This window comes from Fusarium coffeatum (assembly GCF_003316985.1).
Source record: "Fusarium coffeatum strain FIESC_28 chromosome Unknown BRIP53273_contig_37, whole genome shotgun sequence".
NCBI lineage: Eukaryota > Fungi > Ascomycota > Sordariomycetes > Hypocreales > Nectriaceae > Fusarium > Fusarium coffeatum.
The window spans coordinates 88613-116300 of NW_022157834.1; the positions used below are offsets into that span (position 1 = coordinate 88613).

General features: G+C 48.7%; 8 protein-coding genes across 8 annotated transcripts; 4 read left to right on the forward strand and 4 right to left on the reverse strand.

Annotated features, from left to right (window-relative positions):
- Positions 1 to 113: 113 nt before the first annotated feature.
- Positions 114 to 3588, reverse strand: FIESC28_01451 (uncharacterized protein; the record flags this gene model as incomplete). The annotated part of the gene is made up of 7 exons (XM_031155602.1): positions 114 to 286; positions 341 to 1033; positions 1086 to 1154; positions 1553 to 2269; positions 2325 to 2608; positions 2653 to 3351; positions 3407 to 3588. The coding sequence occupies 7 exons, from the start codon at positions 3586 to 3588 to the stop codon at positions 114 to 116; spliced, it is 2817 nt and encodes a 938-aa protein (XP_031020360.1).
- Positions 3589 to 4114: 526 nt separating this feature from the next.
- Positions 4115 to 8259, reverse strand: FIESC28_01452 (uncharacterized protein; the record flags this gene model as incomplete). Its single annotated transcript, XM_031155603.1, has 7 exons — positions 4115 to 4595; positions 4738 to 4869; positions 5102 to 5427; positions 5480 to 6129; positions 6745 to 7542; positions 7593 to 7820; positions 7869 to 8259. The coding sequence occupies 7 exons, from the start codon at positions 8257 to 8259 to the stop codon at positions 4115 to 4117; spliced, it is 3006 nt and encodes a 1001-aa protein (XP_031020361.1).
- Positions 8260 to 10987: 2728 nt separating this feature from the next.
- FIESC28_01453 (uncharacterized protein) lies at positions 10988 to 11275 on the forward strand (the record flags this gene model as incomplete). The annotated part of the gene is made up of 1 exon (XM_031155604.1): positions 10988 to 11275. The coding sequence occupies one exon, from the start codon at positions 10988 to 10990 to the stop codon at positions 11273 to 11275; it is 288 nt and encodes a 95-aa protein (XP_031020362.1).
- A 700-nt stretch (positions 11276 to 11975) lies between these two features.
- FIESC28_01454 (uncharacterized protein) lies at positions 11976 to 13055 on the reverse strand (the record flags this gene model as incomplete). Its single annotated transcript, XM_031155605.1, has 1 exon — positions 11976 to 13055. The coding sequence occupies one exon, from the start codon at positions 13053 to 13055 to the stop codon at positions 11976 to 11978; it is 1080 nt and encodes a 359-aa protein (XP_031020363.1).
- A 467-nt stretch (positions 13056 to 13522) lies between these two features.
- Positions 13523 to 17019, reverse strand: FIESC28_01455 (uncharacterized protein; the record flags this gene model as incomplete). Its single annotated transcript, XM_031155606.1, has 5 exons — positions 13523 to 15724; positions 16116 to 16161; positions 16225 to 16471; positions 16525 to 16782; positions 16833 to 17019. The coding sequence occupies 5 exons, from the start codon at positions 17017 to 17019 to the stop codon at positions 13523 to 13525; spliced, it is 2940 nt and encodes a 979-aa protein (XP_031020364.1).
- Positions 17020 to 17463: 444 nt separating this feature from the next.
- On the forward strand, positions 17464 to 19315 carry FIESC28_01456 (uncharacterized protein; the record flags this gene model as incomplete). The annotated part of the gene is made up of 4 exons (XM_031155607.1): positions 17464 to 17836; positions 17890 to 18188; positions 18241 to 18741; positions 18791 to 19315. The coding sequence occupies 4 exons, from the start codon at positions 17464 to 17466 to the stop codon at positions 19313 to 19315; spliced, it is 1698 nt and encodes a 565-aa protein (XP_031020365.1).
- Positions 19316 to 19959: 644 nt separating this feature from the next.
- Positions 19960 to 21070, forward strand: FIESC28_01457 (uncharacterized protein; the record flags this gene model as incomplete). The annotated part of the gene is made up of 5 exons (XM_031155608.1): positions 19960 to 20252; positions 20304 to 20542; positions 20592 to 20704; positions 20760 to 20840; positions 20891 to 21070. 5 exons carry the CDS (start codon positions 19960 to 19962, stop codon positions 21068 to 21070), a joined length of 906 nt encoding a protein of 301 aa, XP_031020366.1.
- Positions 21071 to 22768: 1698 nt separating this feature from the next.
- On the forward strand, positions 22769 to 27067 carry FIESC28_01458 (uncharacterized protein; the record flags this gene model as incomplete). Its single annotated transcript, XM_031155609.1, has 5 exons — positions 22769 to 22806; positions 22845 to 24802; positions 25356 to 25535; positions 25582 to 26980; positions 27043 to 27067. 5 exons carry the CDS (start codon positions 22769 to 22771, stop codon positions 27065 to 27067), a joined length of 3600 nt encoding a protein of 1199 aa, XP_031020367.1.
- Positions 27068 to 27688: the final 621 nt, after the last annotated feature.

The following is a 27688-nucleotide window of genomic DNA, read 5'->3' on the forward strand; positions in this document are numbered from 1 at the left end:
CGTTGCCTCGACAGAATATGGTCACTGCGAGATATGTGTTCACGTGAGCAATGTTATACTTACATAGTAAAGGACTCAAGTTTGAAATTCTAGTAACTCTATAATATTGATGACTAAAACGCGAGACGAACTTTCAGTTTGTCGTCCTTAACAATCTCCTGCTCCTTCGACATCAACTCTGGCATATCCCAAGTCAAGTTTATGTATCTTCCAGCCAACCATGGTCGTCTTTCGGATGCCAAGTATACCAGGGAGTTTCCAGTGAGTTCAGGAGTATCGACGAATGCTAAAGTATCTGTTAGTCAATGGTAATAGGAAAGTCGAGCAGCGGAGAACTAACCTGGTCTCAGCGGCTCTGGAATACCCTCAATGCCACCAGACATTTCTGACGGAGCATTGCCAGGATGAACACAGTAAGACACAATGCCCTGGTCTCCATACTCGACCGCGATGAACTCGGTCAATCTCACAATCGCCAGCTTCGAGATTTGATATGCGCTAATAGTGGGTGAAATAAGATGAGCACCAACGCTAGCAATGTTAATGATGGTCTTTGTCTCAGATTTGAGAAGCAGAGGTGCAAGAGCCCGCGCAACAAGGTAAGGATCAAAGACGTTCGCTGTTAGAGTTGTCAACCAATCGGCAGGATCTGACTCGGCGATAGAAGCCAATTTCATGAATGCTGCATTGTTGATCACAACGTCCAAAGACCCGAACTTCTTATCAATCTCATTCGCCAAAGCATCAACGCTTTCTGGAACTCCGACATCGGTTTTTATGGTTAGGACCTCGGGCTCTGGGCGTCCTACTTCCTTTGCTGCAGCTTTGATGGCTTCAGCGGTGGTTGACATGTCGGATCGCGAAGCTACTACGAAGCGCGAAGCTCCAGCCTTGGCGAAAGAGACACACATGGCTCGTCCAAAGCCTCGGGATGCTCCTGTGACGAGAATGGTCTTGTCTTTGAGGTTGAAGTTCGTTGGGTCAATGGCGGGATAGGTGTCGGAATGAACCTCGGAGGTAACATCGTAGTCGCCTTTGAAGAGTTAGCTGTTGTGCGAGATAATGATGATAGAAGTACTGCTGACCTGGGCCTTCGAGAGGGTTGGGGGTTCCTTTTGGGGGAGGCATGACGGTGTATGATCGTCTTGAGGTCACTGAAACAAGCTTATAGAAATTTTAACCGTTTGATGAAAGAGTTCGAGAAGATAGGATTGCACACAAACAATAGTTCTTGAGGGCCTCCTTATATCTTCTTTCTCAAGGCAGATTTCTTGGCAGAGACGACCCAGTTTGGCTGGCCTCGCCACGGACGGAATTTCCGACCACCAAATACAACAGCCAGATGACCAATCATCTTAAACGTATGTATTTTCTATATGCAAGGTATCATTCAAGTACATAGGTATGACGTCGGGCGGAATCCCACGGACTGCTCTTTAATATGAACTATAAACCCGGACTTAATTCTAATCTGGCCAATCTTTCCTCTTTCAAAATTGCAAACAAGAACTATAAAGATAATCATTGTGTAGTCAAAGTAACACCGGCTCACGCTCAGTTGCAGTAGTAATTCCAGCAAGCAACTCTTCCCAAGTCGAATCGTCAATTCCTTCCAAATCCAACACCGCATCCGTCGCATTGCCAGAGCCGGTACTTGACAAGTATCCTCCAGAACTACCAATCTCAGGCGTCGAACACGCCGCATCAAAGGCGAAATTGAGAGGGCCTTGGTCAAGCCCTCGTGCCTGGTCATAAGCAATAAATGCCGCCCATATCATATCAGAAAAGCCAAACATGATGTCGGCCTCATCGCCAGTATTCTGCACCAGTGGTGAGAGATTCTTGAACTTGGCTCGCAGGCGCTCCGCTTCACCTTGTAAATCGGCTGCTCTTTCTATAGTACTAGCGTCGTAGAGAGAAGTGCCTGGGTACGAGAAGTTCATGCTGTTTAGAGCAAGCCCTACGTCTCTGAATATTTCAGGCCAAATCTTGCCAGCATTTGATAGACATGAAAGCGTCCTGCAGACTTTTGCGGTAGTGTAGAAAGTGATGTACCAGAGATCTTCGTCCGGGCAGTCAATCACGGCATCGTTCAATGCCTTACAGCTTCGCAGTAAGTTGAACAGAATTGAGAGTCGGGTGCTTGTAGACAAAGAAGGATTGCTCGTTGCTAACGAGTTGGCCATTCCTGAGTGGTCCCAGAAGTCATCATGCAATGAAACCTCACCTATCAATGTATCAAGCAAGTACAGTTCGACTTTGATCGCGACTATGCCCTTGTTAGTAATTATTCTGGTCAAAGGAAGACTAAGGTTCTGACTAACATTCATTCTGGATAGCTGGTGGCACAGACGATTTGAGTAACGTTGACTCATTACTTAGTGTCTGCAAAGCCATCGAACTAACAAACTCGCCCTTGATTCCTGTATTTTCTAAATCATCGTACCCAAAGGTATCACAGATTCGACGGCTTAGCTCGTTGATACGAACGAGATGGGCAATAAGAATGTCACTCGGGTACTCTTCTCGCGCAACAAGAAGCTCCCAGCTTTGCTTGATATACCCAGTATAAGGTATAGCACAGCGTGTTCGGAACTTGGTAGAAACCCTGACAATTAGCACCCACTCCTGTATCTGGTCGAGGTAACTTACCAACTGGCAGTACAGTAGGTTCCAAGAAGAGCCCGCAGCTGATCCGTAGACCGAGCTGCCTTTCGACCAGGCGCTGTCTCGTCGGGGCCAAGGTCCACTTTGCGTCTAGTGTTGTTCGGGTTCTGGTCAAGACCCAGGTTGTGGACTAGTGATACACATAGCTGTGCAAGTTGGACAATCTGTTGCTTCTCGTAGCTGAAGAAATATTGATACCAAGCGATATAAACCAGGACTCCTTGGAGTAGTTCCAGACTGCTCTCAGATTCCATCAGTACTCTCTGATGGGCTTGCATCTTGACTTCCTCGCCGATCTGTCGCTGAATTGTGCAGTTGTCAACTTTCATGGTTGCCATGATGCACATGAACAGAAAGGGCTTAGAGGTTCTCAAAGATTCGACTGTAGTATCAGCTGAGATCGGGACGAAGGGAAAGTGAGGAACAGCTTTGGTTCGATAGTTGTCCAGAAGACTCGTGGCCTCGTCCAGAGTCAGTAACCCATGGTCAATCACATCTAACGCCTGACGTGGAGCGAAGCTGCGAGGCAGCGAGAACCCAGGTATCTGGTCCGTCCCAAGCAGATCTATGCCAATGTCGGCAGAGGAAAGTTGTGTAATGAACCCGCTCAATGGAGTCCCTCTGGCTCTCTCAGTGAGCATGGACAAGACTCTGTTCAGCCGCTGTTCCAACACCCTCGTACGACTAGTAACCAGGTTAGTCTCTTGGGCTATCCACTTCAGACTGGTATAGGACATACGAAGCACTTGAAGGGCTCTTTCGCTTCTCAACAACATTTAGATACGTGCACCGCTTGCCAAGGCGATTGCAACGCTGACACTCGTCAGCTGAGAGGGGAAGGCATTTCGACTTGACTGACGTGCAATTGACACACGCTCTTCGTCTCACACCAACAATCTTGGATGAACTATCGGTCGGCATTTCGTATACTCGTATAGAGAATGTCACTACGAAAGAATCGTGAGAGTCTAGTTGCGAAAATCCCCCATTAGCAAGCAAATCCCTTTCACGGACTGCCGGAGTATACGGAGCTTCCGTCGGATCGTTTGACAAACAGGGATGTGCAGGATGACGTTTGTCGTATTATTTGCAGCTTATGAATCAGGGTCAGTGCTTGAAGACTGAATGCTGACAGGTTCCGGAGTTAAGACGGCTTGCAGAGTGACGTCTGTCAGCATTGAAAGGCCAATAAGCATACTTTTGCCTAACCAGAAACAGTGCTTTTGCTGCGACGAAGGATTTAAAAGGTGGCAAATTGGTTCTAACTCACACGATAGCCACTGAAGCCGAACCGTTACTACATCGAAACTGGTTTGTCTTCATTTAATTTTCGAAGTAGGCTCAAGCCAGAGTCATTACCACAGCAATCACATAGTGTTCCAAGCACTTATAGTATAATTCTTGAGCCTCTTCAATACTCAATCTCGGTCATTTTAGGTTATGTATCCTAGAAGGCCAAGGCAGAGTCTGTGTTGATCAGCTCGTCAAACACGACCATCTCTTCAAATTTATCCGCCATGGAATGCACCTGTGCCTCACTAGCCCTATTAGATCCAGGATCAAAGAGGAAACTTGTAAAAGCTTCTGCAGCCGCTATGTGATGCTCCCCGCTCTTCTCAATACCCTGCAGGAGTCTCTGCGCTTCATGTGCTGAAATGGCACTCTTTTCCATAGCCATAGACAAGAATGCTTTGGCTACATCGCGAAAGATTGGGTAACAGATATAAAGATCCTGCCAGCACCTCAAACAGAGATAGAAGTAATGCTGCCAGGAAGGATCTTTGATGTCCTCGAGCAAAGCCAAGCTAAGTGTGAAAAGGCCGGTGTTGAAAAATGATGTAAAGTCAGCTTCGGTATATCTTGCGCGGTAGTTGAATACCAGGTCTTTTAGTTGGTTTACCGACGCGGTATACACTGCTTTGGGATGACTGTCCACCGAAGTTAGGGAAACAAATCGCACCGATCGGGGGACCGTGATGAAAGGACGTAGTATGATGGTTGCTACAACATGGAACATGATACTATCTTGAGGTCAGAGGCGGCTGGCAGACCAAGGAATCGGTAACTCACTGTAATATCATGACATCAGATTTACAGCCTTCGGTACGCTCCATGTCGTTTTGAAGAGTACTAGACCAGACCAGGAGCTTCTGGTACTTGGCTTCAACAAAGGCCAATGGTACACGCTCTGAGATTGGTGTGCTGTTGGAGTATGTGTATACGCCCAGGACCTCTTGAGCGATTGTCCAAAGCCGACAAAGATTAGAAAATGTAGTCCTTATTCGCGGCAGTGGTGACGGATGGGTCCCACGCTCTCCCGGAAGAGGGAATCTTGGAGGGAATCGTATCGGCTTGAGCCGATAGAAAATAACATGTATCCTAGAGTCGAGCAAAACAATCAGGACAGCTCCGGCATACGCTTAAGATCACATACGTTAGCATGCCGTATATCCCCCAGGCAATTTGTGAGGTTGCCCTCACCCATTCTGATGAGTCTAGGCAAAGCTTGTTCGAGCTAAGATCATCTGCAGAATCACCGCAAAGGCCCAGACCATCAGCTTCTCGGCGTAGTGAAGCAGCCAGTTCTTGACCAAGCACATCCTTTCCCTCATTAAGACAGGCGGCGCTAAAGATGCCAATGGCCGCCAGAGAAGTGAGCGACATCTTCCCAGATCGCTCTCCTTGCCAGAGCATTTCGGCTTCACTGAAAGCGGCGAGACGTATTTCGTTCGTTTGAGGTTTGATGGCTGTGTAACTTTGCTACTGCCTTTAGCATACATGTTGTAAAACAGCGGTTTAATGGAATACTCACACATGCGAAACATAATATCGCGCTGACAAGAAAGGACGAGCAGAACCTTTGACGACACTCAACAATGTCCTGAAGAAATAGATCAGCGTCGAAGAGTCCCAAAATATTGTGGTCGGTTTCAATATAGAAGGAGATCAGAGATGCGGCCATTTCATCTGACACGGGTATCTTAGTCCAATAACTAATCTGGAGGCTCTGGAGACGGCTCTCGCAAGACTCATTAGATGCTGAGGGAGTAGCAGTTTGGCTTGAATCTTGTGATGTGGAGGGTAGAAGACCTGGGACTCTGCTAAGAGCGGGAGCAGCATTACTACCGCTGTCCTTCCAGAGCAACCCTCTCAATGCCTTTAAGTCTGGTGGCGGTAATCTTGGATATGCTGCGCTGAACTGTGCAGTAAGCTCAAACTCTGTAGCAGACCCTGTCGGCGGAGCTACAGCCCGAGCCACACGGAGATCTGAAGGCCGCGCTATGAGACTACTGCTTTGCTGTATTAAGGAAATAACAGTAGGTAAATCTGAATCACTTCGAAGTTGCTGGAGCATCTGTGTTGCTTTATCCAGAGGTAAAGACCGGAGGAGATTAAGAACTTCGGACTGAACCTGCTGATTCTTTTCACTATCTCTAAGACGATTGAAAATCTCTTCTTCTTCTGGATAATTAGAGCTCCGGAAATGTCTGTATTCACATTGAACCTCAGCTCTTTCGCAGTGTTTGCAGTTCGGCTTGACGCCATTGCACTGCGCTAACGATTAGACAAGGGCAGGCAAGCACGTTGTGAAGGGTGCACTAACACTAATCTTTTTGGTGCGGCAGCGATTGCAGGCGATATGTTGCACGGACCGTCGTCTTTTCTTGCTATCGGTCTCTTGTGCATAGACATTGATACTGGATGTATTGCTTGGTGGTTGCCCCGGATGGGGGAGAATAGGTTTGTATTTTGAGTCCATCTCACAATGGCAGTATTGGTTATTGTTAGGGGAGATTTTGTTTATTGTGACTTGAAGGGAGGAGAGAAATGCCAGATACGTCATATGCATCCTTATGTCAGCGGTCGAAACCCCAATCATTGTCAACGGAGTCTGCTCCTATTTGCTGGCGGACGAGAACCGAGGATGGGACGTCGCTCCGTGATTTCTGATTGGCAGGCGAATGTTCAGAGTCACGATGCTGTCTCGAGTGACGATCAAATGACGGGTTGGTCTATTATACATTGATATTATAGCAAAATTAATCATGCAATAGGCACGTTATTTCTCGTACCAACCACTACCCACAGCCTTGGTCTTAGCAGGACCAACATACTTCTTCTCATAAGCAGCAAACTTCTTGCTTGCAGAAGAGCCCTTTGCATCAGGGAAATCCACCTTACAACCCAAAGCCTTATATCCAGGCACCAATGTCTCAGAAAGTCCATTGAGGACGGATTGGAGAAGCTTGACAGAGTTGAACAGCTCAGCAGGGAAGTTGGCATAGATGGCGTTGTATATGAAACAGCTCAAACCCTGGGGATCCTTGGGGAGATCAAGTGGGCCAACTACCCAGCTTCCATCGGCACCAGATCCTCCCAACGCTGGCAGAGCATAGAGGTAGACGTCAAGAATCCCTCCAACGGCCTCGACGATGGTCATGGGTGTAGCACGACGATACCAGCCTTGCTCAGGGATACGTTCGGGAACGTGAGTATAGTCAAGATCTTTGTTCTTCCACGCATCCTTCTTAGTCGAGGCAGGTTTAGCGCCATAAAATGAAGTGATGGAAGCTTCGTTGGCGATGCCTCCAGCACCAATAGTACCATTGGAGAAGAAGCCGGGCACAAAGTAATATGCGCCCATCACCACAAAGGCACTCGGGGCATTGAAGTAGAACTGCTTGTTGGCGGCCTTGGAGTCTCTGTATCTGTTCTTGAAGTGTTCTTTGACCGCATCGACGTTGTAGGTACCGTCACCCTTGGCAAGAGCCTGCTGATGAAGCTGCTTGAAGAGCTTTGGCTGGAACGAGATGTTGTCGCCGTTGAGATAGAAGTCCTCTCGGGTGGCAGATGCGTCACCTTCGTTGAACTTGCCTGGGTTACTGTTAGTGGTTGTTGCTTTTGTGTATGGAACAGACACTTACCATGGCCAGCAATGCCAGATGGCTTGCCAAAGATCTTGTTCAAAGCGCCGTTGAGAAGACCAACACGATCATCAGGTCCACCGATGCTCATCTTCTGAGAAAGAATATCGCCACCATCAACATCACCGCCGACGGCGAGAAGAGCAGACAGATCAGCGCCCATGTTAAAGACCTTCGCCGTTCCAGCTTGGATTTGACCAATTGTGGCGATGCCGTTTCGCGGAATATCTGCCGTTTGTTAGAGCTGTTCCCCAAGGTTATATGCTTGTTACTTACACCCATGGTTAGCCAACGTGTTGAGGCCAGGGCAAGGACCTCTCTGATCAGTCTTTCCAGGGGCTTTGAAAGGATGAGACTTCTCGGGGAACTTCTGCAAACCCTTGACAGCCTTGTTGGTGGGAATAAGTCCAACAACATTGTCTAGCACCGCCTCGACAGTGCCACCAAGTAGAGACACAACGCCACCGACCAGTCCAGTCTTGAGTTGTCGGGTCTCATGTCGTTTTTCTTGTTGACCTTGACCAGCTTGGTGTTCTCTCAGCCGACGGTCGATCTCGGCACGCGCCTCGGGGTGGTTCATAAGAGCATCCATTCCCTCGGGTGCTAGCCAGGGGAATGATAAGGCTGAGGGTGCGCAAAGCGCTGCGGCGAAGAGGGAGAAACGCATGGTGGCAATGAGATGGGAAAGCTTATTCTAGAACCCGTACTCTTCTCAATGCTGATCTAACTGCTAGAACAGACTTTTGGCGGTCATTATATAGGCATCTCAGTATGATTACGGTACCCATTATTCTCCATTATCTCAACCCTACCACACAATTGTCATGATGGCATCTGACGTAGTGACACAAACCGTTTCAAGTTGTTGGGAATCGTACTCCATACAATATAATCCAGATCAATGTCTTCGATCAGTCGTGTTACTTACTATTGGCTGGAAGAAAGGGCAAACTATCGATTTTACTAAAACATTTTCGGTAATTCATCCGTCAACTTCAAGCAAGCGATGGGGCTATCTCCCGATATAGCTATGCAACGGCTGATCAACTGCCCAGGATTAGAAAGCACAGGTGTCAATTGGATAATACTTCGATGGAGAATTGACCGAGATCTTTTGTTTCGACCCAGAAGCAGGGGGCGCGCCTTGGTTTATTTGGGTCCAGCTGAGAAACAAGCCTGGGGAATGGAGAAGGATTTGGTGATCTGTATGTAACCCTCGCCAGCCTCACAAAGCTGAAGTTTGAACTGGGGCACAGTGGATACGAAGAGGACATGATACCAAGGCCTTGGAACGATCAGGACGCGTAGCTAGAGATGAATGCAGTGTTTAAGCTTACCTTGAAGCATTCTTAGGTTGCTCAGCACTTTCACGCTTGCCTATGAAAGCGTCACGGATCTCATCAGTCTCTATCTCTTGCATTAATAAAGTGAAAGGTTGTAACATCCATCTCCTTTCTACACGGCAATTATCATCCGAACTTACGAACTCCTGGCTTCAGATATTGGGATACCCGTTTGTGTGCCCCATGAGACAGTGCCTTAGCGCCTCAAATTTTGCTTTTTGTCAGGAACCGAGGTCTAAAAGGAGTGGTGACACGTCTTGACGTACAAATGCGATCATTGTGACCAGCTCGGGTCCGGCTCAGATTGTTCTTTGGGCCGAGGAGACAACGACTCAATTGTCGGAAGATGGATAGATGGCTGATAATTTACTTGCTTGATTATTGCATATCCATTTACAGACAGTGTCTTTGCGAGCTGAACTTTATATAGAATTACTTACGCCAATTGACGCCGTTTGCAGTTGAAGTGGTGGAGAATTAGCAGTTAGCTTGAACGAAGCGAAGTTAGACAGTGCTTGTCAGGCTTGTCTTCTGTCACTGGACGCTTGGCACCGGGTTTATCATGAGGATAAGCTTCGGAGCGGCTCCACTGTGAAACGATCGTCATCGAGTAAATCGAGATTCGATGATCTGGTTTAGGGTAAGGAAACGTTTCGTCACGATCAGCCGCGCAACATCGAAGTCGCGTCGCTATTTGAGCAGTTTTTGTGCTAAGTCCACGTGTTGGAGAAGGGAATCAAGCATAGATCATTATCTGCAACGATATTCTCTTTTTGGGGGATTGCAAGTGCTGAGGTTGTGATAGGCAGTGACCTGATTTCGCTGTCCTTTAGAGTAAGTAAGAATTTATTTGTGCTGCGGTGAACACTTCCCTGCACAAGATAGAAGGGCTTCAACACGAAAGCCCAGAAGATCGAACAACACTGATTGAGGGTATGAAAAAAAGCGGAAATAGAAAAGAAGGGTTACTATACGTGAAAAAAATGCAAAAAAAGAGTAATGCTTCAATAGCAGCTACTGGTTTCGATCCAGTGACCTCCGGGTTATGAGCCCGGCTGAGAGGGGTTAGTGCCTGATGAGATCTCGAATTTTGAGATAAACATACCGCGCTTCCACTGCGCCAAGCTGCTTTCGCTTGAGCTTATGTAATTGTTCTGATTCATTTTGACAATATGTACCCTATTGTGCTGGGCTGTGCTCAGTTGAACTGACAAAAGTATGGCCAACACTGCCTTGTCTTCGACGTCACACCACCAACAGCCAAGAAGAGATATGTTCAATTGGTGCTTTTTCTTTCATGGAACACGAACAAGGCCTTGGCCCAAAAGCAATTCTTGTCTTTATTCTTACGCCATCTATCCAATGAACCAGCCCATTACACGGCATGCCCGGTGGTTCAATTTGGTGATAGAATATAATTGCAATCAATTTTCTATTCCTTGTCGTGAATGCACTTGCGACAAAGTCAGAATCGCGCTAGCAGAGCATCTTGGACAAAACGTCTTGGCCGATCAGATCTATGACAGATCAACGGACTCGTCAATCCGCGGAAGCCGTTTAAGCCCGTGCTTCCGCGTCTTGCCTCTTTTTGCAGTTTATGAGGAGCTTTGAGCATCTGGAGAAAATAAGGTGTGCAACGTTTGTCATTGTTTCGGGACCTTCGGGGAAATGCGCTTCTCTGATTGGAGATGTCGTCCAGCTGAGTGCCATGATCCATGTTACCCAAGCCCAGCCTTTGTTCACAGTTGGCTGACGACCATGAATTTCCAAGGACAAGCAAGCCTCCGTCTCAGCACCCCCGCAGATCTAGCGCTTATATCAGACCACCACGTCACGTCAAATGATCTCCCAGCCAAGGGATGGCAGTCAACCGGCACTTTAATATTCCCCGAGCCCTACAGAGTTAGTGCCTCTATCGATTAAATACCTTGCAGGACCGCTTTCTTTGCTTCGCACCGTTATTCGGTGCCTCATTTTGCCATCTACCATGCGTCGTAACCATAATTCCCATCTATCTGTTTACTACATTTTATTGTTTACTGCCTAGCCATCATGTCTAACTCCAAGATAATGCGACGCTTCCGGACTTCGTCCGTGGGGAGAAACCTGTTTGGCATTTGGCAAGCTCTATTCGCACTCATCGTCTTCTTGATCTTCGTCTCGACATGGCTCGTACAGGGAGGGACTATCGATATGCCCGACTGGACGAAAGATCTTCGAAAGTATGATGGCGACGAGTGGGATCGATACGCGGCCATATTAATCGTAGCTACCTCCGTCTTCTTCACACTCACAATTGTCACTGGCGTGGCTCTTCTTCGATCAGAGCAGCGAGGTTAGATTTGATCAGCAAACGCAAAACAAACGTCAAACCTTTTTGATTGGGTTTTGACCAACGACGTGGCCTCTTCAATGGAGAAGGTCAAGGGAGGCGTTATGGCATGGCAACAAAATTAGCAACAACCTTGGAATGCGGATGCTACAACAACCACCGAGAATCGCAAATGCGACCGTCGCTTTGTCTCATCCCATTATCCCCGCCGTTCTCAAGGGGACCCTACCCGGTCGAGCCGCTTATATATGCTGGAAAAGGCGTTTTCCCCTCTGAGAATGCCACGCGATGGCGCATGGTGTTTCCAAGCACTCCTGAGGGTAGAATCCGTATGCGGTTCACTTCCTAGTCAGCACAGTCAGACGAGAGTATACTTGGAAGCACATCGTGACCTGGCAAACTCAAAATTCCGCGGGACAAGGCAGAGGGCCTGAGATAAGGACGAGTTATGTTAGGGTTACGTCTGCGAGCCGCATCGTCTACGGCCGTAGGGTTAAGTTGGATTGCCGTTGGAGCTTACTTGGTGGTGTCATCTAAGCACAGTTGGCGACACCTTCGAGAGAGTTTCGTTAATGACTTTATGATGTTTAAACAAAGATACCATGTATGACTAATGTATATAGCTTCTCGGATACATATTAACGGTGGATTATAGATTGATATCTTGATATTATGGTGATACAAATCTTATCTTTTGCGTCCTTTCTTTCACTCCACCCCAGCTTCTAAGACAGCAAAAGTGCCAGCCTCAGAGTCGAGTTCCGCCAACGCATCGTAAGGCAATGTAACCATTGGAACAGTATGTCCGATGTCCACGTTGAACAGGATGGGGAAGCTCTTGGACGCAAGGCGTCCCTCACAGAAAAGACCCTTGATGATACCAGCATATGTCTCCCTATCCTCATCTGAATCGTATCCATACGGTCGTCCCACAACCAGACCTGCGGCGTCCTCAAAGACACCTTGGGCTATCAAGTCCGCAAACGCCGCCTGAACACGATGAGGTGGGTTCCCGCCCGAAGCATCCTCGTTTGTAGCCGTCTCGAGAAAGACGATTCGGCCGCGCCAGTCAGGGACTATCGCTTGAATACCACTTAAACGTGCCACGACGGTGAGACAACCTCCAAACAATCGGCCCTGGGCTTTACCAGGTCTCAACCACTGCCACTCGCTTGTACTGATAACATTTGGTGGTTCTGTCGATGTCGCATCTGTAAAGAAAGGTGCTCCTCTTGGGGCATAGTATCTCGACCGTGGGATTTGACCCAATGGTTCAGGAGACGCGACAGCGTGCATCAGATTATCCACGCAGAACGCCAGGGGCGTATCTTTGTCGTTTATATCGTTGGGCTCACCGATTTCGGGAACAGCACCCGGGCCGTAGAAAGTGCGCAGACCTGTCATGGCATACAAGAACCAATGCAAGCCCGTGATGTCCGAATATCCCACCACGACTTTAGGATTGGCGCGAATCGTCTCATGCAGATCTCTGTCCGCGATAAGAGCAGGTAGAAGTTCTGTAAAAGTTGTGCCGCCGATGGTGGTGATGATGCCTGAGATGCTGGGGTCTGAGAACGCTGCCCGGATCTCGGAGAGACGGTTCTCGATGCAGGATTGGATTCCTGTATCTTCGTTGAAGAAAGTCTGAACCTGGAAGCCTTTGTTTGTGAGGACTTCCGTCGCTCGGTCTATGACTTTCGGGAGGGTGCTGTTGATGCGCTCTGATGGTGAGATGAAGGCGATCTTGTCACCTGGCACCAAGTGCTTTGCTCGGGTGGGTGATGGCATGTTGAGTGACGCGATGTTATTTGGACGATGGTATTTCTTCAAAGCGTGCCTTCGGCCCAATTAATCCCTAGTTATGACCTTGGTAGTAAGGATTTCAAGTGTTGAAAAAAGTGAGCAGTGAAGATGATGTAAGATCAGGAGGGGCTGGCGATGAGCGGATTTAAATATCTCCACCGATCCCAATTGAACAACGTTATGTGACAAATAAAGGATTCATGTAATGTTTGGCACGAGATAACTCACTAGCCCTTCGTATCCAACATTATCCAGATTTAATATTCGGTAAACCAATGGGATATAATTAAATATAGATTTGTAAGCCTGATGAGGCTATCGCGCCCTTCGGATGTCCGAAAGTGCGGGTCGCTCTACCAGATACCATGGATGTAAAGCGCTTTTCATCCTTGCTATCTGCAATAAAAAAGACCGAATAGAATTCCTTTTTTTTCACGCCTGAGTGTCGTAAATCATGCAATATCTTCGCCCATTATTTGTGTATCGACAATCGGAAATAGCGACATCGTCGTATCAAAAGAGTCGAACCAGAGCATATTCGGAGAGATGCCCAGGAAAGCATCAGTTGCCCCCTCAACATCAAAGTCCACCTGCCCTCCTTCCATAGTGAATCCCTGTTGCTCATCTGTCATCTCTTGGTTCATCGCCTGCCCAGGTTTAGGCGTCTGTGGTTGCGTTTGAAGCCCTTCGGTTGACGATATTCGGAAGTTGACCTCGCCCAGTTGAGAATTTCTCAATGGCGACTTTCCAATGGTATGGATACTGCCGAAAAGACCGTTGACAAGATGACCTTGGCGTTCCATGCGAAGTCTAGCCCGGTTGTCCATGTAAATATCGCATGCTCCCTGGAGATGGTCTAGGATCATTAGATGACGTTTTGAGACAGCGTCGTAGCGGGCGAGACGCTCAAGAACACCTCTTGCTGCATGGAGACTCTTTTCAAGCGGGAAGGAGTTGTCGAAGTCGCCGAATATGGCTGCTCCTAACACTAACCCAGACACAAATGCTGAATTTCCTACTATTGGTAATCGCTTCGGTATGGTGCCTGTTTTGAAGAGGGTTTGCAGCAGGTCGACTGTTCGCACGGCTGATTCCAGACAAGAATGCACAAGGACCTGATTTGATGAGGATGCGCGCTTGGTAGTCTTGTTAGAGGACTGCTCTGTTTCTTCAACATGTTGGGAAACCGCCTTGTGCAGAAATGGGAGTGACAGTAACATGACAGTCCAATGTCCAGTCAGCTTCAGATGCATGATACCGATATTAGGTTGTTGACTTCCATCTGTGTCACTAATCAAGTCTTCCGACTCGATACCGTCCACAGCCAACCCTTCACTACATTGCAAAGTCCATCTTCGCATATGCTTACTGATACGATCCAATATCTCGGGGGATATCATTCTTTTGGCGTATACATCGGTAAGGATAGACTCAAAGATCATCGATAAGTCGTTACAAGCAGAGTAATTCTGCGAACTTGTCGTATCGCGCAGCTCAGATGTTGATGGAGGCCGACCAAGAGATGCGCTCATAAACAAGTCGAGAATTCGTATGCCTTTCCAGAGCTGTTCCCTTGCGCGACCCTCTGTCTGAGAGAATAGAGAGGATATATCATGGCGGTGTAGTCCAATTGCATACGCGGCTCGCACGCCCATTCCAAGGTACATGAAGGCTGCGTTGCGACGTGATGCACCTAACAGATACATCGCGATAAGAACCAAGGTTTGAATCGTGATGATACCTGGCTCTTCTACCAAAGCGTCGACTGTCAGGTACCGAGCATAGTTGAAGAAGGTCTCGGCCAGATCATCTTTATCTTCTGGTCCTGTCTGCGCGCCGATGGCAAAGACAAGATAGTAGACAGAACTGGCTGGGTCGGCAATATCTTGTCCATTTTCTATCCATTTGCGAATCCCTTGATCAAGTTCCTTCTGGTCGAATAATAGCAGCACGCAATTTGTTGATTGCATGTACCACTTCAGCAGATAGTTGACATCCTGTTCGCTCTGCTGTGGTGGTGGGTTTTGAGCACTGGACAAAATCCATCCTCGCCGTGTTTCAGGTGATGACTCGACGATGCCATGTCTCAATGGATCGTCAACAAGCGCACAATCTCCTATGCTCCGCCTTACAATCCTCCTTATGTTTTGCAGGAACGACAGCGTCGCAGAATCTCCAATGAACATGTACTCTCCTCTGGTATCCTGCACAAGCCGCGACATCCGGGGAAGACGCTCAGGTTGCGTATCAGAGAGCAATTGGGATGCTCCATGATCAACAAAAGTATCCTCCACCGAAGTCAATCCCGATCTGGAACCAACAGTTATACTTCCCGCCGGGGTAGGCTGTTCCGTGATACTCCCCAGCCTTTCAGGATCGGGACTCGGGAGCGAAGAAGCAAGAATGCGTTGTGCCCCAGGAACCGAACCCGACGACTCGCGACAGTCATGACCAAGACCACGCTTGATGCAGCGTGCACAGGGACGACGACCATCGCATCTTTGCTTGCGACGTTTGCAGCTTTCGCAAGCCTCGGCGCAACGTCTTCTTTCAGAGTCTCGGACCCTCCTGGTAGGCATTGGGAATCTGATCTGATCTGGTCTGGTCGTGTGAGGGTTGAATGAAGCCGCGGGCCGCCAACTGTCGGATATGGCCTGGTCTTTATTGGTTCATTAGGTGACCGATGGGGAGGATGGGGTACTGGAATTAGGTGTCATGTCCGCTGACGTAAATTGGTCTAGACCCTCTAAATTCCTAGTACCGGAGGGTAAGTCCGGTAGCCGACGGTGTTGCTGGAGGGGATTTTAGTGCAGATTGCGCTATTGATTTTACCGAGTCAGGTTCAATACCTCAAGCTGAATACCTTGATTATTGTCTGTATGTCAGAATACCACGAAGTGAATAGCTGAGAACTGAGCAGTAGTCTTTAAATATTTATTGGCAATCTGTTCAAAGTTTGGTTGATATCTAAGATAATTTGGAAACGAATTGCTCAATGCCGACCGCGATCGCATCTGCAGCCTCTATGCAGTGCCAATGTCCTACTCCAGGCAAAACGTGCATCGTCTTTGCAGACGCATCACAGCCCCAGCTAAGATTGAACGTGAGCTTCCCTCTTCTAATCAATAGAGTAGAGATAGGAATAAGGACTTACTCGTCAAAGATCTTCTGCGCGTCAGCCACGGGACTCGTCTTGTCCTCTTCTCCAGCCAAAACGAGCACCGGGGAGCTGATAGTCGAGTATGAAGGTACCTCTGCCTTCGCAATGGCTCCACATAAAGCATTATATCCTTCAGGCTTCTGTGATAGCAAGAGTGTCCTAATGAATGCCTTCTGCAAAAGAGTTGCCTTGGAGCCTGTGGCGGCGAAAGGAATAGTTTGGGCCATTGGTTCCATTCCATCTATAGCATCGCGTCAGCCAAAAATCGCGATCTGAGAGTGAGAAGAGACTGACCTTTCTTAACTGTCTCTATCCGAGCATTAAAGATATCAGCCAATGCGGCCCTGGGTAGCACAGGACCGAGGAGGACTGCTCCCTGTAAACGGCATTTGGACGCCAACATGGGCACAACGATGCCGCCCATCGAATGTCCAACAGCGACAATGTTATCTGACGGGATTTCAAGGCCTTGTAGTAAGCCTAGAATATCCTCCACGATAGTTTCGAAGGTAGGAGCCTCAACTCCAGATACCAGTTGAGACTGGGCACTTCCTAGGATAGTTTAGCAACCGACGACAGGCACCTAGCATGGAAGCTCTTACCATATACATCTAGTGCAATTGAAGTATATCCTGATTCTGAAAGCTGGTGCATGACAGGTATATAGAATGTATGGGACGAGCCCAGCCCATGGATGAATACCAACACGGGGTTAGGACCTTTGGGCTGTTCCTTGCCATCTACGCGAACGTAGAACAGCTTCTTGCCTCTGACCTCAAGGAATGGCATGGTGTTTCGATATAGGCGACAAAGTGTTTGAAAATGAGGTGACTGTGCATCAACCTGTCGATATAGACTTGTTGAGTATGCTATCTCACAGCTGAAATGCCTCAGAATGCATTAGCGCGGCAATTGTCAAAGCCAGTTTTGGTGTCGGAAGTCGGGCGAGATAGCTTCGGCAATGGGGTCAACCGACCTCCACAAAAGCACGCTGCTACGAAATATTGGGTCTTGGTGACGGTGACATGATCATTGAGTAGTGTCGATTGCACGGCACGAGGCTTGGAAAATATAGTGGATATCTTTTAATCCGATTTGCCGTCGGTTTCCGCATAGTTCTCATTCCAAACCGAATCGTGTATGGCCGTATAAAGGCTTCGTCTTCACAAGCACCTCGCATCACCGCTTAAGTGGATGTTTCCGCCTGACTAATCACAACTGAACACCGTCACCATGGGTAGCATTAACAAGAACGAATATTCCTCAGTGGAGGAGAGTAAGCGCATATTTGACTATCTATGCGATCAATTCGATGAGACAGCTCTGCCAGCTGGTGTCAAGCAGCGTCGAGACAGTATCAAGTTCACATCAAGCCGTGATGCACCATATTTCCCCATCCCTTTCAAGGAGACAGAAACAACCGCGGCGCTGAAGGCAGTCGAAGGTGCTGTGGCGTGTCTGTTAACTGATTCAGTGGCTGGGGAATCTCAAACTAGAAAGATCAATGTCGACCTGGAGAGGACGACAGCTTTTCTCTGTCAAGCATACATGGCCAAGGTTGGCGGTCTTGGAAAGCTTGACCCTGGCGTGAAAGCAAAGCTCAAAGGTCAGTATCAGTGAGAATGTCAGTATTCATTGAAAGACACTAACAATGTCCAGACACCGATCTGCTGCAAGCGCAATCCAACCCATATCGTCGCATGTCGGCGAATCTTTATGAAACCAAGGACCCCGGAGAATACTATCACATCCATGGATCGCTCGAGGCTTCTACGACACTCAAGATGATAGGTCTCGAGCCTTTCAGACCTGACTTGCAGACTCATGAGAGCATAGTGGAAGCCATTGAGCCTGCAGTGCAAAAGTTCAGCGTGCAAGAGTTGGAGAGCATGAATGCCGCTAATCGACAGGCTGGAGTACCTGCTTTGAAGCATGAGGACTTTATTCAAACCGAGCATGTAAGTACTGGACATGTCTCGCTTATACGAACTGGACTGACAGACTATGAAGGGTAAAACCAACATGGCCCTTCCACCATGGTCGGTAGAAAACCTCGAGTCAGAGACACCAAAATGCCCTTTGACTCCCAGCCCAGAGCAACCCACAAGGATTCTCTCGGGTCTCAAGGTTCTCGAACTTTGTCGCATCATCGCTGGGCCTATCATCACCCGTATCCTAGGCGAGTATGGTGCCGACGTTCTGAAAATCACAAGCCCCAATCTTAGCGACGTGCCTTTCTTCCAGGTTGATGGAAATATGGGAAAGCATGCTGCAGAACTAAACTTGAAGTCGGAGGATGGGAGAGCCGAGTTTGAGCGTCTCCTTGCTGAAGCAGATGTTGTCGTCGATGGGTACCGACCCGGGGCTTTGGAGAAGCTTGGGTACGGCGCCACTGCACTTACAAAGCTTGCAAAGGAGCGCGGTAAGGGCTTTGTATATGTGAATGAGAACTGCTTCGGATATCAAGGAGAGTGGGCTGGTCGTCCTGGATGGCAGCAAATTGCAGACTGTGTAAGTCTTCTAGGAGTGGTTTGGCATACACAAGCTAACAATGGCATAGGTCACTGGCATCGCTTGGGAACAAGGTCGCTTCATGGGTATCTCAGAGCCCATGGTCCCTCCTTTCCCCATATCAGACTACGGAACAGGCTGTATCGGCGCCATCACAGCATTGGTAGGACTCTACCACCGAGCTACCAAGGGTGGATCATGGCACGGAAAGGCTTCACTTCTTCACTACGATCTTCTACTCTTCAAAGTTGGCCAATATTCCGAAGAAGTCAAGGAGAAATTGAGACAGGATATTGGTCCTGACTTCCTCGCCTTGCGACATGCGCATAGCGTCGATCAGATCTCTGGAACAGCGCTACTCAGAATGAGGGAGATATACCCTGAGCTCTTCTCGAGCGACAAGTATGTCGAGAAGTGGTACTCTAATGCCTACAAAGCTGAGGTGGAAGCCGTGCCACCCGTTGTGGACATTGAGGGTGTTCGGGTTGGGTTTAAGAGGGCGAGTCGCCCGAATGGTGCGGATAAGCCGACGTGGGATTTTGGTGATGAGCCAGACCACAAGCTGTCAGAGTAAATTTCTATCGCCAAATATCTAGTAACTAGTTCATGAATAAACAACTTCGATCATAACTATCCTTCCTTCTAGATTATCGCGACATGCCAGACTTCTATGGTGACCGGTTGATCATAATTCTTCATCATGAAACTCACGTCTGTTACAGCGGTCTAACTTGGGGCGGCCACAGCTTCCATTCCTAGCGGCTACAGAAGGGTTAGCCCACTATTCATCGGCGTCGGCATCAGGGCGGGTTCATTCGCCTCACCTTTGTACATCCGATCGGCGTGTCCCGGCATCCGAAAGAATGTGGCACCAAGACCAACTCAATTGTTGCCGAGACTCGTAAATGCAATCATCATGTTTCTGGTTGGTTCACAAGTTCAACCCCGCAGATGCAGCCGAAAGTCCCTTAGCCGCACCTTGTTCTCTCTATATCCGAATCGAACCACGAGTTGGTGCATTGCGGGGTCAAGACACCATCTCTGTATTGGATCCAATTCATAAGCCCAATCTCGAAATTCTTTATTAGAAGGTCGACCAGCAAAGTCATCTTCTTTCACAATCATCTATATACCCTTCTTTTTCCATATATTTATTGTCCGAATTGTCTTGAGAGTACCAACATCACACCTCCCACTTATACCCAACACATAGCAATAATGTCACCATCCGCAGAGGCAACTGGCGGAAACGCCAATGGCGTCGCTAAGGAGGAGGGCCTCGGTCAGGCCTTCACCAAGCAAGTCATTGACTCGTTCGGCCCCAAGACTGATCCCCGAATGAGAGAGGTCATGTCCTCATTCGTTCAACACATGCACGACTTTGCGCGCGAGACGCAACTTACTTGCGATGAGTGGATGTCGGCTGTTCAGATGATTAACTGGGCCGGTCAAATGAGTACCGAGAAGCGAAATGAGGGACAATTGATGTGCGATGTCATCGGTCTTGAGAGGTATGTCACTTACTATCCCTGCTATATGTGGCTTTCCTAACATTTGTTCAGTCTTGTCGACGACATCACACACCGTCAAGCAGCTAAGAATGGTTTCTCTGGAACCGAAACTGCCATTCTGGGACCTTTCTGGCGCCACGATACACCCACTCGTGAGAATGGCACTACTATTTCCTTCGATACTCCCAGCGATGGCAAGGTTGCCTACCTGTATGGTACCGTGACATCGGCAGCAACGGGCAAGCCTATCCCCAACGCCTCTGTTGAGGTTTGGCAAGCATCCACAAACGGTAAGTTCTTATCTTACGGATTCTCTCTGCATATGCTGACACCACACAGGGTTGTATGAGCAGCAAGACGATAAGCAGGTCGAGCATAACCTGCGTGGCAAGTTTATCACAGACGACCAGGGTCGATACTCATTCTACTGCTTACGGCCTACTCCTTATCCCGTAAGTGGCATGTTCCGAGTCTACTGCCCCGTTCAAAAGGCTAACTTCCACTTAGGTCCCCGAGGATGGCCCTGCAGGCAAGCTCCTTCACCTCTTGGACCGCCACGTGTACCGTCCTGCTCACTTGCATTTCATGGTAAGCCCAACTCCGACCTGACCAATCGCACAAGATCTAACACGCCACAGGTTATTGCCAAGGACCACAAGTCTGTCGTAACTCAGATTTTCGACTCTGACTCAAGCTATCTTGACAACGATAGTGTCTTTGCTGTCAAGGACGGTCTAACAGTGGACTTTAAGCCACGAAAGGGAGATTCTCAAGCAGAGTGGGAGTTGGAGTACAACATGAGCCTTGCGACGGAGTAGAGATATCTGAAATTGTTCTTTCTCATGGTCATAGCGGAATTGCATTGAATTTCTTTCATGTTGATGATGTGAAGCCGTCATGGCTGTGGTTGGTTATGAATAGTCCTATCGCCCCAATGTAACGAAAGCTTGTTTCGTATAGGCTTATCAGAAGACTTTCGCTTTGAGTAAGAGCCAAATCTAACTCTTGTAAGACTCGGAGTTGTGACGTAAAATGTGTTGAACTTCGTTGTGTAAGCTTACGCTGACAGCCTATCGGCAACTCAATATATCAGAGCCGCACAATTATGTCTTGCCACCAGCCCCGAACCTACTATCTTTCTACGGTTCAAACAGTAGAATAATGGGGCAGCTGTCTAAAGAACTGAGTTAGAGGTTATATTCATTGTCCGATGCTATTTTGTTCATAGTAGACAGATATGGAATCACCCATGACTTTCAGCGAGAGCGACTGGTTTCTTGTACTGGTCTGAGAACGCTGGAACCCATAGAGCATTCCTGGCAGGCTCTCTGTCAGTCTATCGGCTAGTCCTAGTTAAAGTTCGTTATGGATTTTGGCAGCGTATCCGTAGGGTATATCTAGCTGGGATACCATTGCACGCCTTCAAGTTGACCCCTCTCAGACTTTATGAGAAGGAACTTCAACCGAGATTTTCTCAAACTTCACACTAGCAGGCCGAATGTTTAATGACATATACCATGACACCCAATATCATCTGCGTCAATACAAGATACGATTTTGAGTTGGAGAAAATGTCCCAACCTTGTCATGATATCACGTTCATGCATCATCGCTTTCCAGATGCTAGGGAATCAAGCCACTGGACGTCAGCTTATTCTTATCACATCAAATAATCAGTATAAGTCAGCCTGTACTTGATCAATTTGGATCTTCAGATACAACAAGGTCGTCCGTGACAAGTTGAGTTATCATGTCATGAAGTTGTAAGTTTGGAGTCCACTGAATAAAGGACAAACAGCGACAGCGGCTACCCAGTGACTCATCCCATCTTATCAGGTAAATCCAACAGCAATAATCTGGTCATAATTTTGCGAGTTCTTTTGGATAGTTATCACCTGTGATTGTGAGCAGGGTAGGTACCCTACCTTCTCGCTCTGACTAAAGTTTACCTTAGTATGCACCCCGCATTCCGCCAATTACACCATCACCAACTCCAAATGCCGAATAAATCACGTAATGCTAATGGTGTTTTGATGCAACTAGATAATTCTTCCCCGGATGTTTTTGGAAGGCGTGTCACATTCGGGATAGCTCACCGGAAGACTTCGGTCTGGGGTACAAGATTGATTGGTACGCATATCCGACACGTGAGCGGTCGCCGGTCTATCGTCCGACCCACCGCCGGGAGCGATTCCGGAGATAGTGCAGACGCCTATAATTGGCTGGGCAAAGGATGTTCCGCTCCTAGATAAGAGATATGGCCAATAGGGGACACCTTGTTGGCAATATGCGGTTCACGTCCGCTTGGTCTTGGCTTATGATATAATATAATATCATATCAATATCAATCACGCCTGTTCACCACCAAACAAATCGAGACATCACCGAAACAACGAAAACATTCTAGGAACCTGCAATGAGTCGCGCAGGGTTCAGGCAGCTTTCGCTGCTTCGGGCGTCAAAGCAATGCTTATCGACCCGATCCCTAGCAACCCTTGCAAGGTGGCCGAACCAAAATGCAATTGCGCGGTCAGCGCCAGCTTCAGTCACCAAGGTGAGAGCTCGACCTTTCAGCACAACGCGACCCCGTAGGATGGAGGAGGAGATGGAGGATGAGTCGAGCTCATACAGCGAAGCTGATCATGAGCACGCTGTCATCTCTACCTTTGATTTGTTCTCCATTGGTGTTGGCCCTTCGTCATCTCACACCGTGGGGCCAATGCGAGCTGGCAACATCTTTGTCAATGATCTTATCGACGCTGGATTGCTTCCCAAAGTCAATAAGATCCGTGTGGCTATCTACGGAAGTCTTGCGCTCACAGGTGAAGGCCACATGACGCCTTCAGCTCTGCTCCTCGGTCTCGAAGGCGCCGACGTGGAAACTGTCGACACAGGATACGTTCCCACTCGCTTCAACGATATCAAAGCTAGCAAAAAGATCTTCCTAGGTCGAGGTCTGGCTGCCGATGGATCCAAGGGCAAAGAAATCGCTTTCGACTACGACAAGGAATTCATCTGGGAATGGGGACGTAAGCTTCCCCAGCACAGTAACGGCATGCGCTTCACTGTCTTCGACAAAGAGGGTTACGTCCTTGCAACAAACGACATGTTCAGCGTTGGAGGTGGTTTCGTTGTCAATGGCGCTCTCAGCATAGCGCCCCAGGAAACGCTTTCTCCAAATGCCCCCACACAGCTCGATGACCCCGATTTCGAGTTGACGGCCCATCCGGCTGATTTGGCCGAAAACATGTACTACAAGGAAATTCGGCGATCCGATGCCGCGGGAGATCGCAGGACAGGCTCCGAAGTCAAGGTCCTCGACGAAGCCAATGAAGGACCACAGGCCCTCCTCGGAGAGTCAGCTGAGCCAACCGGCCTCTCCACCGATGTCAAGTCCGAGACCAAGAGCACCAGCTCATCACCCCATCCGCGGTACCCATTCCGAGATGCCGCTAGTCTACTTTCTCTGTGCCGCAAGCACAACCTCACAATTGCGCAGCTGGTGTATGAGAATGAGAAGAGTCTGGGCTACACGGATGAAGACATCTATCGCAAGATCTTCAAGATCTGGGGCGTCATGGATGCTAGTATCCTAGAAAGTGTCCAGGCGCCCACTGGATCAAAACTTCCTGGTTCTCTCAAGCTGCATCGACGAGCGCCCGCGCTTTACCGCCGCTTGACTCGAGGACTGTATCCTTCGTCTACTGCGGATACTTCTGCTGCTCAACTGGAGCACAAGTTTTCCTCACCTGACCCCAACATTGGTGAAGATGGGGCTACCTCCCAACCGAGCGCTCTCGCTACACCAGCGGCCACTTCCACTGCTTCGGTGCCAGAAAGATTCACGGCCGGCGGCATCCGGAAGCGCGGACCACCAAGGATACACGGTTCACTGAACCACCCTATCGCTCCAGCTCCGTCGCGTCGTACGACATTCCCAACCATGGACTATCTCTCGGTCTACGCTATCGCTGTCAACGAGACAAATGCTGGAGGTGGCCGAATCGTCACTGCGCCTACCAACGGTGCTGCAGGTATTATTCCTGCCGTGCTGAAGTACACCACCGAGTTTATCAGTGACGACCCCGAGCGGGATATTCCTACTTTCCTCCTCACAGCTGCTGCCATCGGTATGCTTTACAAGCGAGGTGCCACCATCTCCGCTGCTGAAGGAGGATGCATGGCCGAAGTAGGTGTCGCCTGCTCTATGGCTGCTGGTGCCTTCGCAGCATGCATGGGCGCCAGTCCTGAGACAATTGAGCAAGCCGCTGAGATTGGTATCGAGCACAACCTCGGCCTGACCTGCGATCCTATTGGCGGTCTTGTCCAGGCTCCTTGTATCGAGCGAAACGCTCTGGGCGCCACAAAGGCTATTTCCAGCGCCAACTTGGCCCTCAGCAGCGAGACAGGTACTCAACGTGTGAGGCTGGACGATGCCATCCGCGCAATGCGTTTGACGGCCAAGGGCATGAGGAACGAGTTCAAGGAAACCAGTCTGAGTGGATTGGCTACGAGTGTTCACATTAATATTCCAGTCAGCGTGCCTGATTGTTAGATGGATTTTGTGTATTTAGCGAGCGAAATAATCAAACAAAAAACAGGGACTGTTAGGGGCGTGGTCATGGGACTTTTAGAAATAGATTCGCTCTTGTTGCATAAGGCTGAGCTAGAGTAGCATTGTGGGTATCACGTGCCGAATGATGATAGTTAGCCGCATAGGTAATCTGGAATAATCTCTCAGGGCATCAATGAATTCTGTACAACTGTGATGGACAACCACGAGAGCCACATCAATAAGTCTGAAGGAGAAAGTGACGAAGGAGATTTGCAGTCGGTTTGTCCATGCTGCTTCAACCTTGACGCCCTCTTGGCGGATGCGGATGGCAATGATGACGTGAGAATTGATCAGAGCGAACTCGTAGTAACGATCCGTCGAGATGATAAGCAGATGAGAGATGCGGCAGATGGAGGTTGTGAGAGTTGCATATTTATGTTGAAAGCAATGGAGTAAGTCATGGTCTATACGCCATGTTTAATCGCATGAGCCACCTGAGAGCAACCATCTGATGCGTCATAGATTCTATAACTTGCTACCTCCAAAAGCACCTAGAAACACCCATCAGGACACGTCTACAGGACTCGGGCCCCCAATGGATCTAAGCCTAAGCTGGAAAGGAAATCTTCGTCTGCGACTCCGACTGCCGATAGGACCTGGGAATCCAGAGATATCGTTTGGTAACCCCGCTCGGTCACAGATCTTCCTTCAGCTATACGGCGATGAGGGTGTGTAGTTTATTGATTTTATTTTCAGTTGACTGATGATTAATAGCACAAGGAGAATCACTGAAGCACATAAAGCCTTTGCCAGATATATGTGATGACCATCTATCAAAACAAGGTCTCAGCTTTATCAATTCTTGTCTCAAGATATGCCTGGAGAATCATGAGCATTGCAAACAGAACGATACCAGCTTACCGACACGTGTTTTGGATATTGGAGCCAGTGAAAACAGTCACGTACGATTGATCGAGACGATAGACAAGAAAGCCGAAAAGTACGTAGCGCTAAGCTATTGCTGGGGAAGCAATCCCTCCATCAGGACTATGGCCGAAAACCTTGAGGAGATGAAATCTGGAGTCATACTGGAGCGGCTGCCAGCAGCATATGTGGATGCGGTAGCACTGACCAGACAGCTGGGTGTCAGATATATATGGATAGATGCACTATGTATCATTCAAGACTCACAGGCGGATTGGGAGAAGGAATGCTCGAAGATGGCTGAAACATACGCCAACGCCTACCTTACTATCGCGGCTGCATCTTCATCATCCGTGACAAGTCACTTTCTGAAGCCTCTGCTTGAAACGCCGCCACAGGCTCCGCACTATAACCGTCAAGTTTTCAAAACGGCGGTGACGGGCAATAACGGCAAGGGGCTTGTCTCAGTCAAGGCGAGACTTATGCAGGCAACCGGCGCTCACTGGCAATGGCAAGACACCCAGAACGATCAGCAGCCACTTGTCGAGCCGCTCACCCAGCGCGGCTGGACGCTGCAGGAAAAAATCCTCTCAACCCGTCTTCTGTCGCTATCCGCGTCGGAGATGGTCTGGACTTGTAAGGAACGGATAGTATGCGAGTGTGGTTCGCGTTTGAATCATCAGCGCGAGTTTGGTGGTACACCGCTCAGTCAAATTTCCCGACAGAGTGAAGCGTTCAATTTTTGGCACAAGATTGTTGAGAACTATGCTAAGAGGAAGCTCACGCGATCAGAGGACAAGCTCCCAGCTATATCTGCAATAGCAGCTATCGTGCAGAAAAAAATAGGCTCAGACTATATTGCTGGATTATGGGCGGACAATATCGAGCTTGATCTGCTGTGGCGTCGACCAGCATCAACACCAATCCAATCAGCCAGCTCATGTTATATTGCGCCAAGCTTCAGCTGGGCTTCCATAACGGGCGAGATTGACTATCTGTGCTTCCGCAATGGAAAATGGCCATACGAGAAAGCGGCCAAAGTTCTTGAAGTCACTTCAGAAACCGGGCCAGATGCGCCGCTTGGGAGGGTGATGAAAAGCAAGCTGGTCGTACAGGGACCAATAGCCACAGGATATGTCGAGCGACAAGGCCCACACGGCTGGTTTGTTGTGCGTATCGGAAAGACGCGTCTATTCTTCTTCCCAGACACTGTGCTTTCAACTACGATCGCGAATGAGGGATCGGAAATGTCAGTGTGCAGGTCTCATGAGCATGGCAGGGAAGAGCTTAGACAGACGCTGCACAGACTAGACCCGAAAGGGAAATTCAATTCTGAGTACGAGGGGACTACTCGGATTTCCTGTTGGGTGCTGAGACTGGGAGCATATTCTATCGGTAAAAGGGGACAGAAGGACCATGAGTGGTTGGTGCTGGGGAGGTCAGCCACGCAGACGGAGGAGCCCGAGTGCTTTGAGAGAGTTGGCTGGGGATCGATGAAGAACCGTGATGAGGAAGAGCGGTTATTTGCGCAGGAAAGGACGAGTATTATAACTATAGTATAACTATTGATCGATAGATGAAACAATTGACTAGTTGGAACCTAATTATAATTGTGGTGATACCGGAACATTTGGTGCGTGGACACCCAGGTAGCTGGAATGGAATGTAGAATGTCAGCCAAGCCATTTCTCATAGTGCGTAACCCCCCAAGATTAGAAGACGGCACAATGGGTAAGGAAAGGGAAATAAAGAAGCGACTAGACTAGACTGGATTAACCTAACCCCCCGCCACAGAGTGAGATTGTTATCACTAAAGTGGGACCTCTTGCATACGACAGCCCCAGCCCCAGCCCAAGCGAGGCCCAGGCCAGGCCACCATGACATGAGGAGACTAAGAATGGAGGGGGGGATGATGGCGATCGTGGACCAATGAATAAAAAAGCCACTGGTGACATTT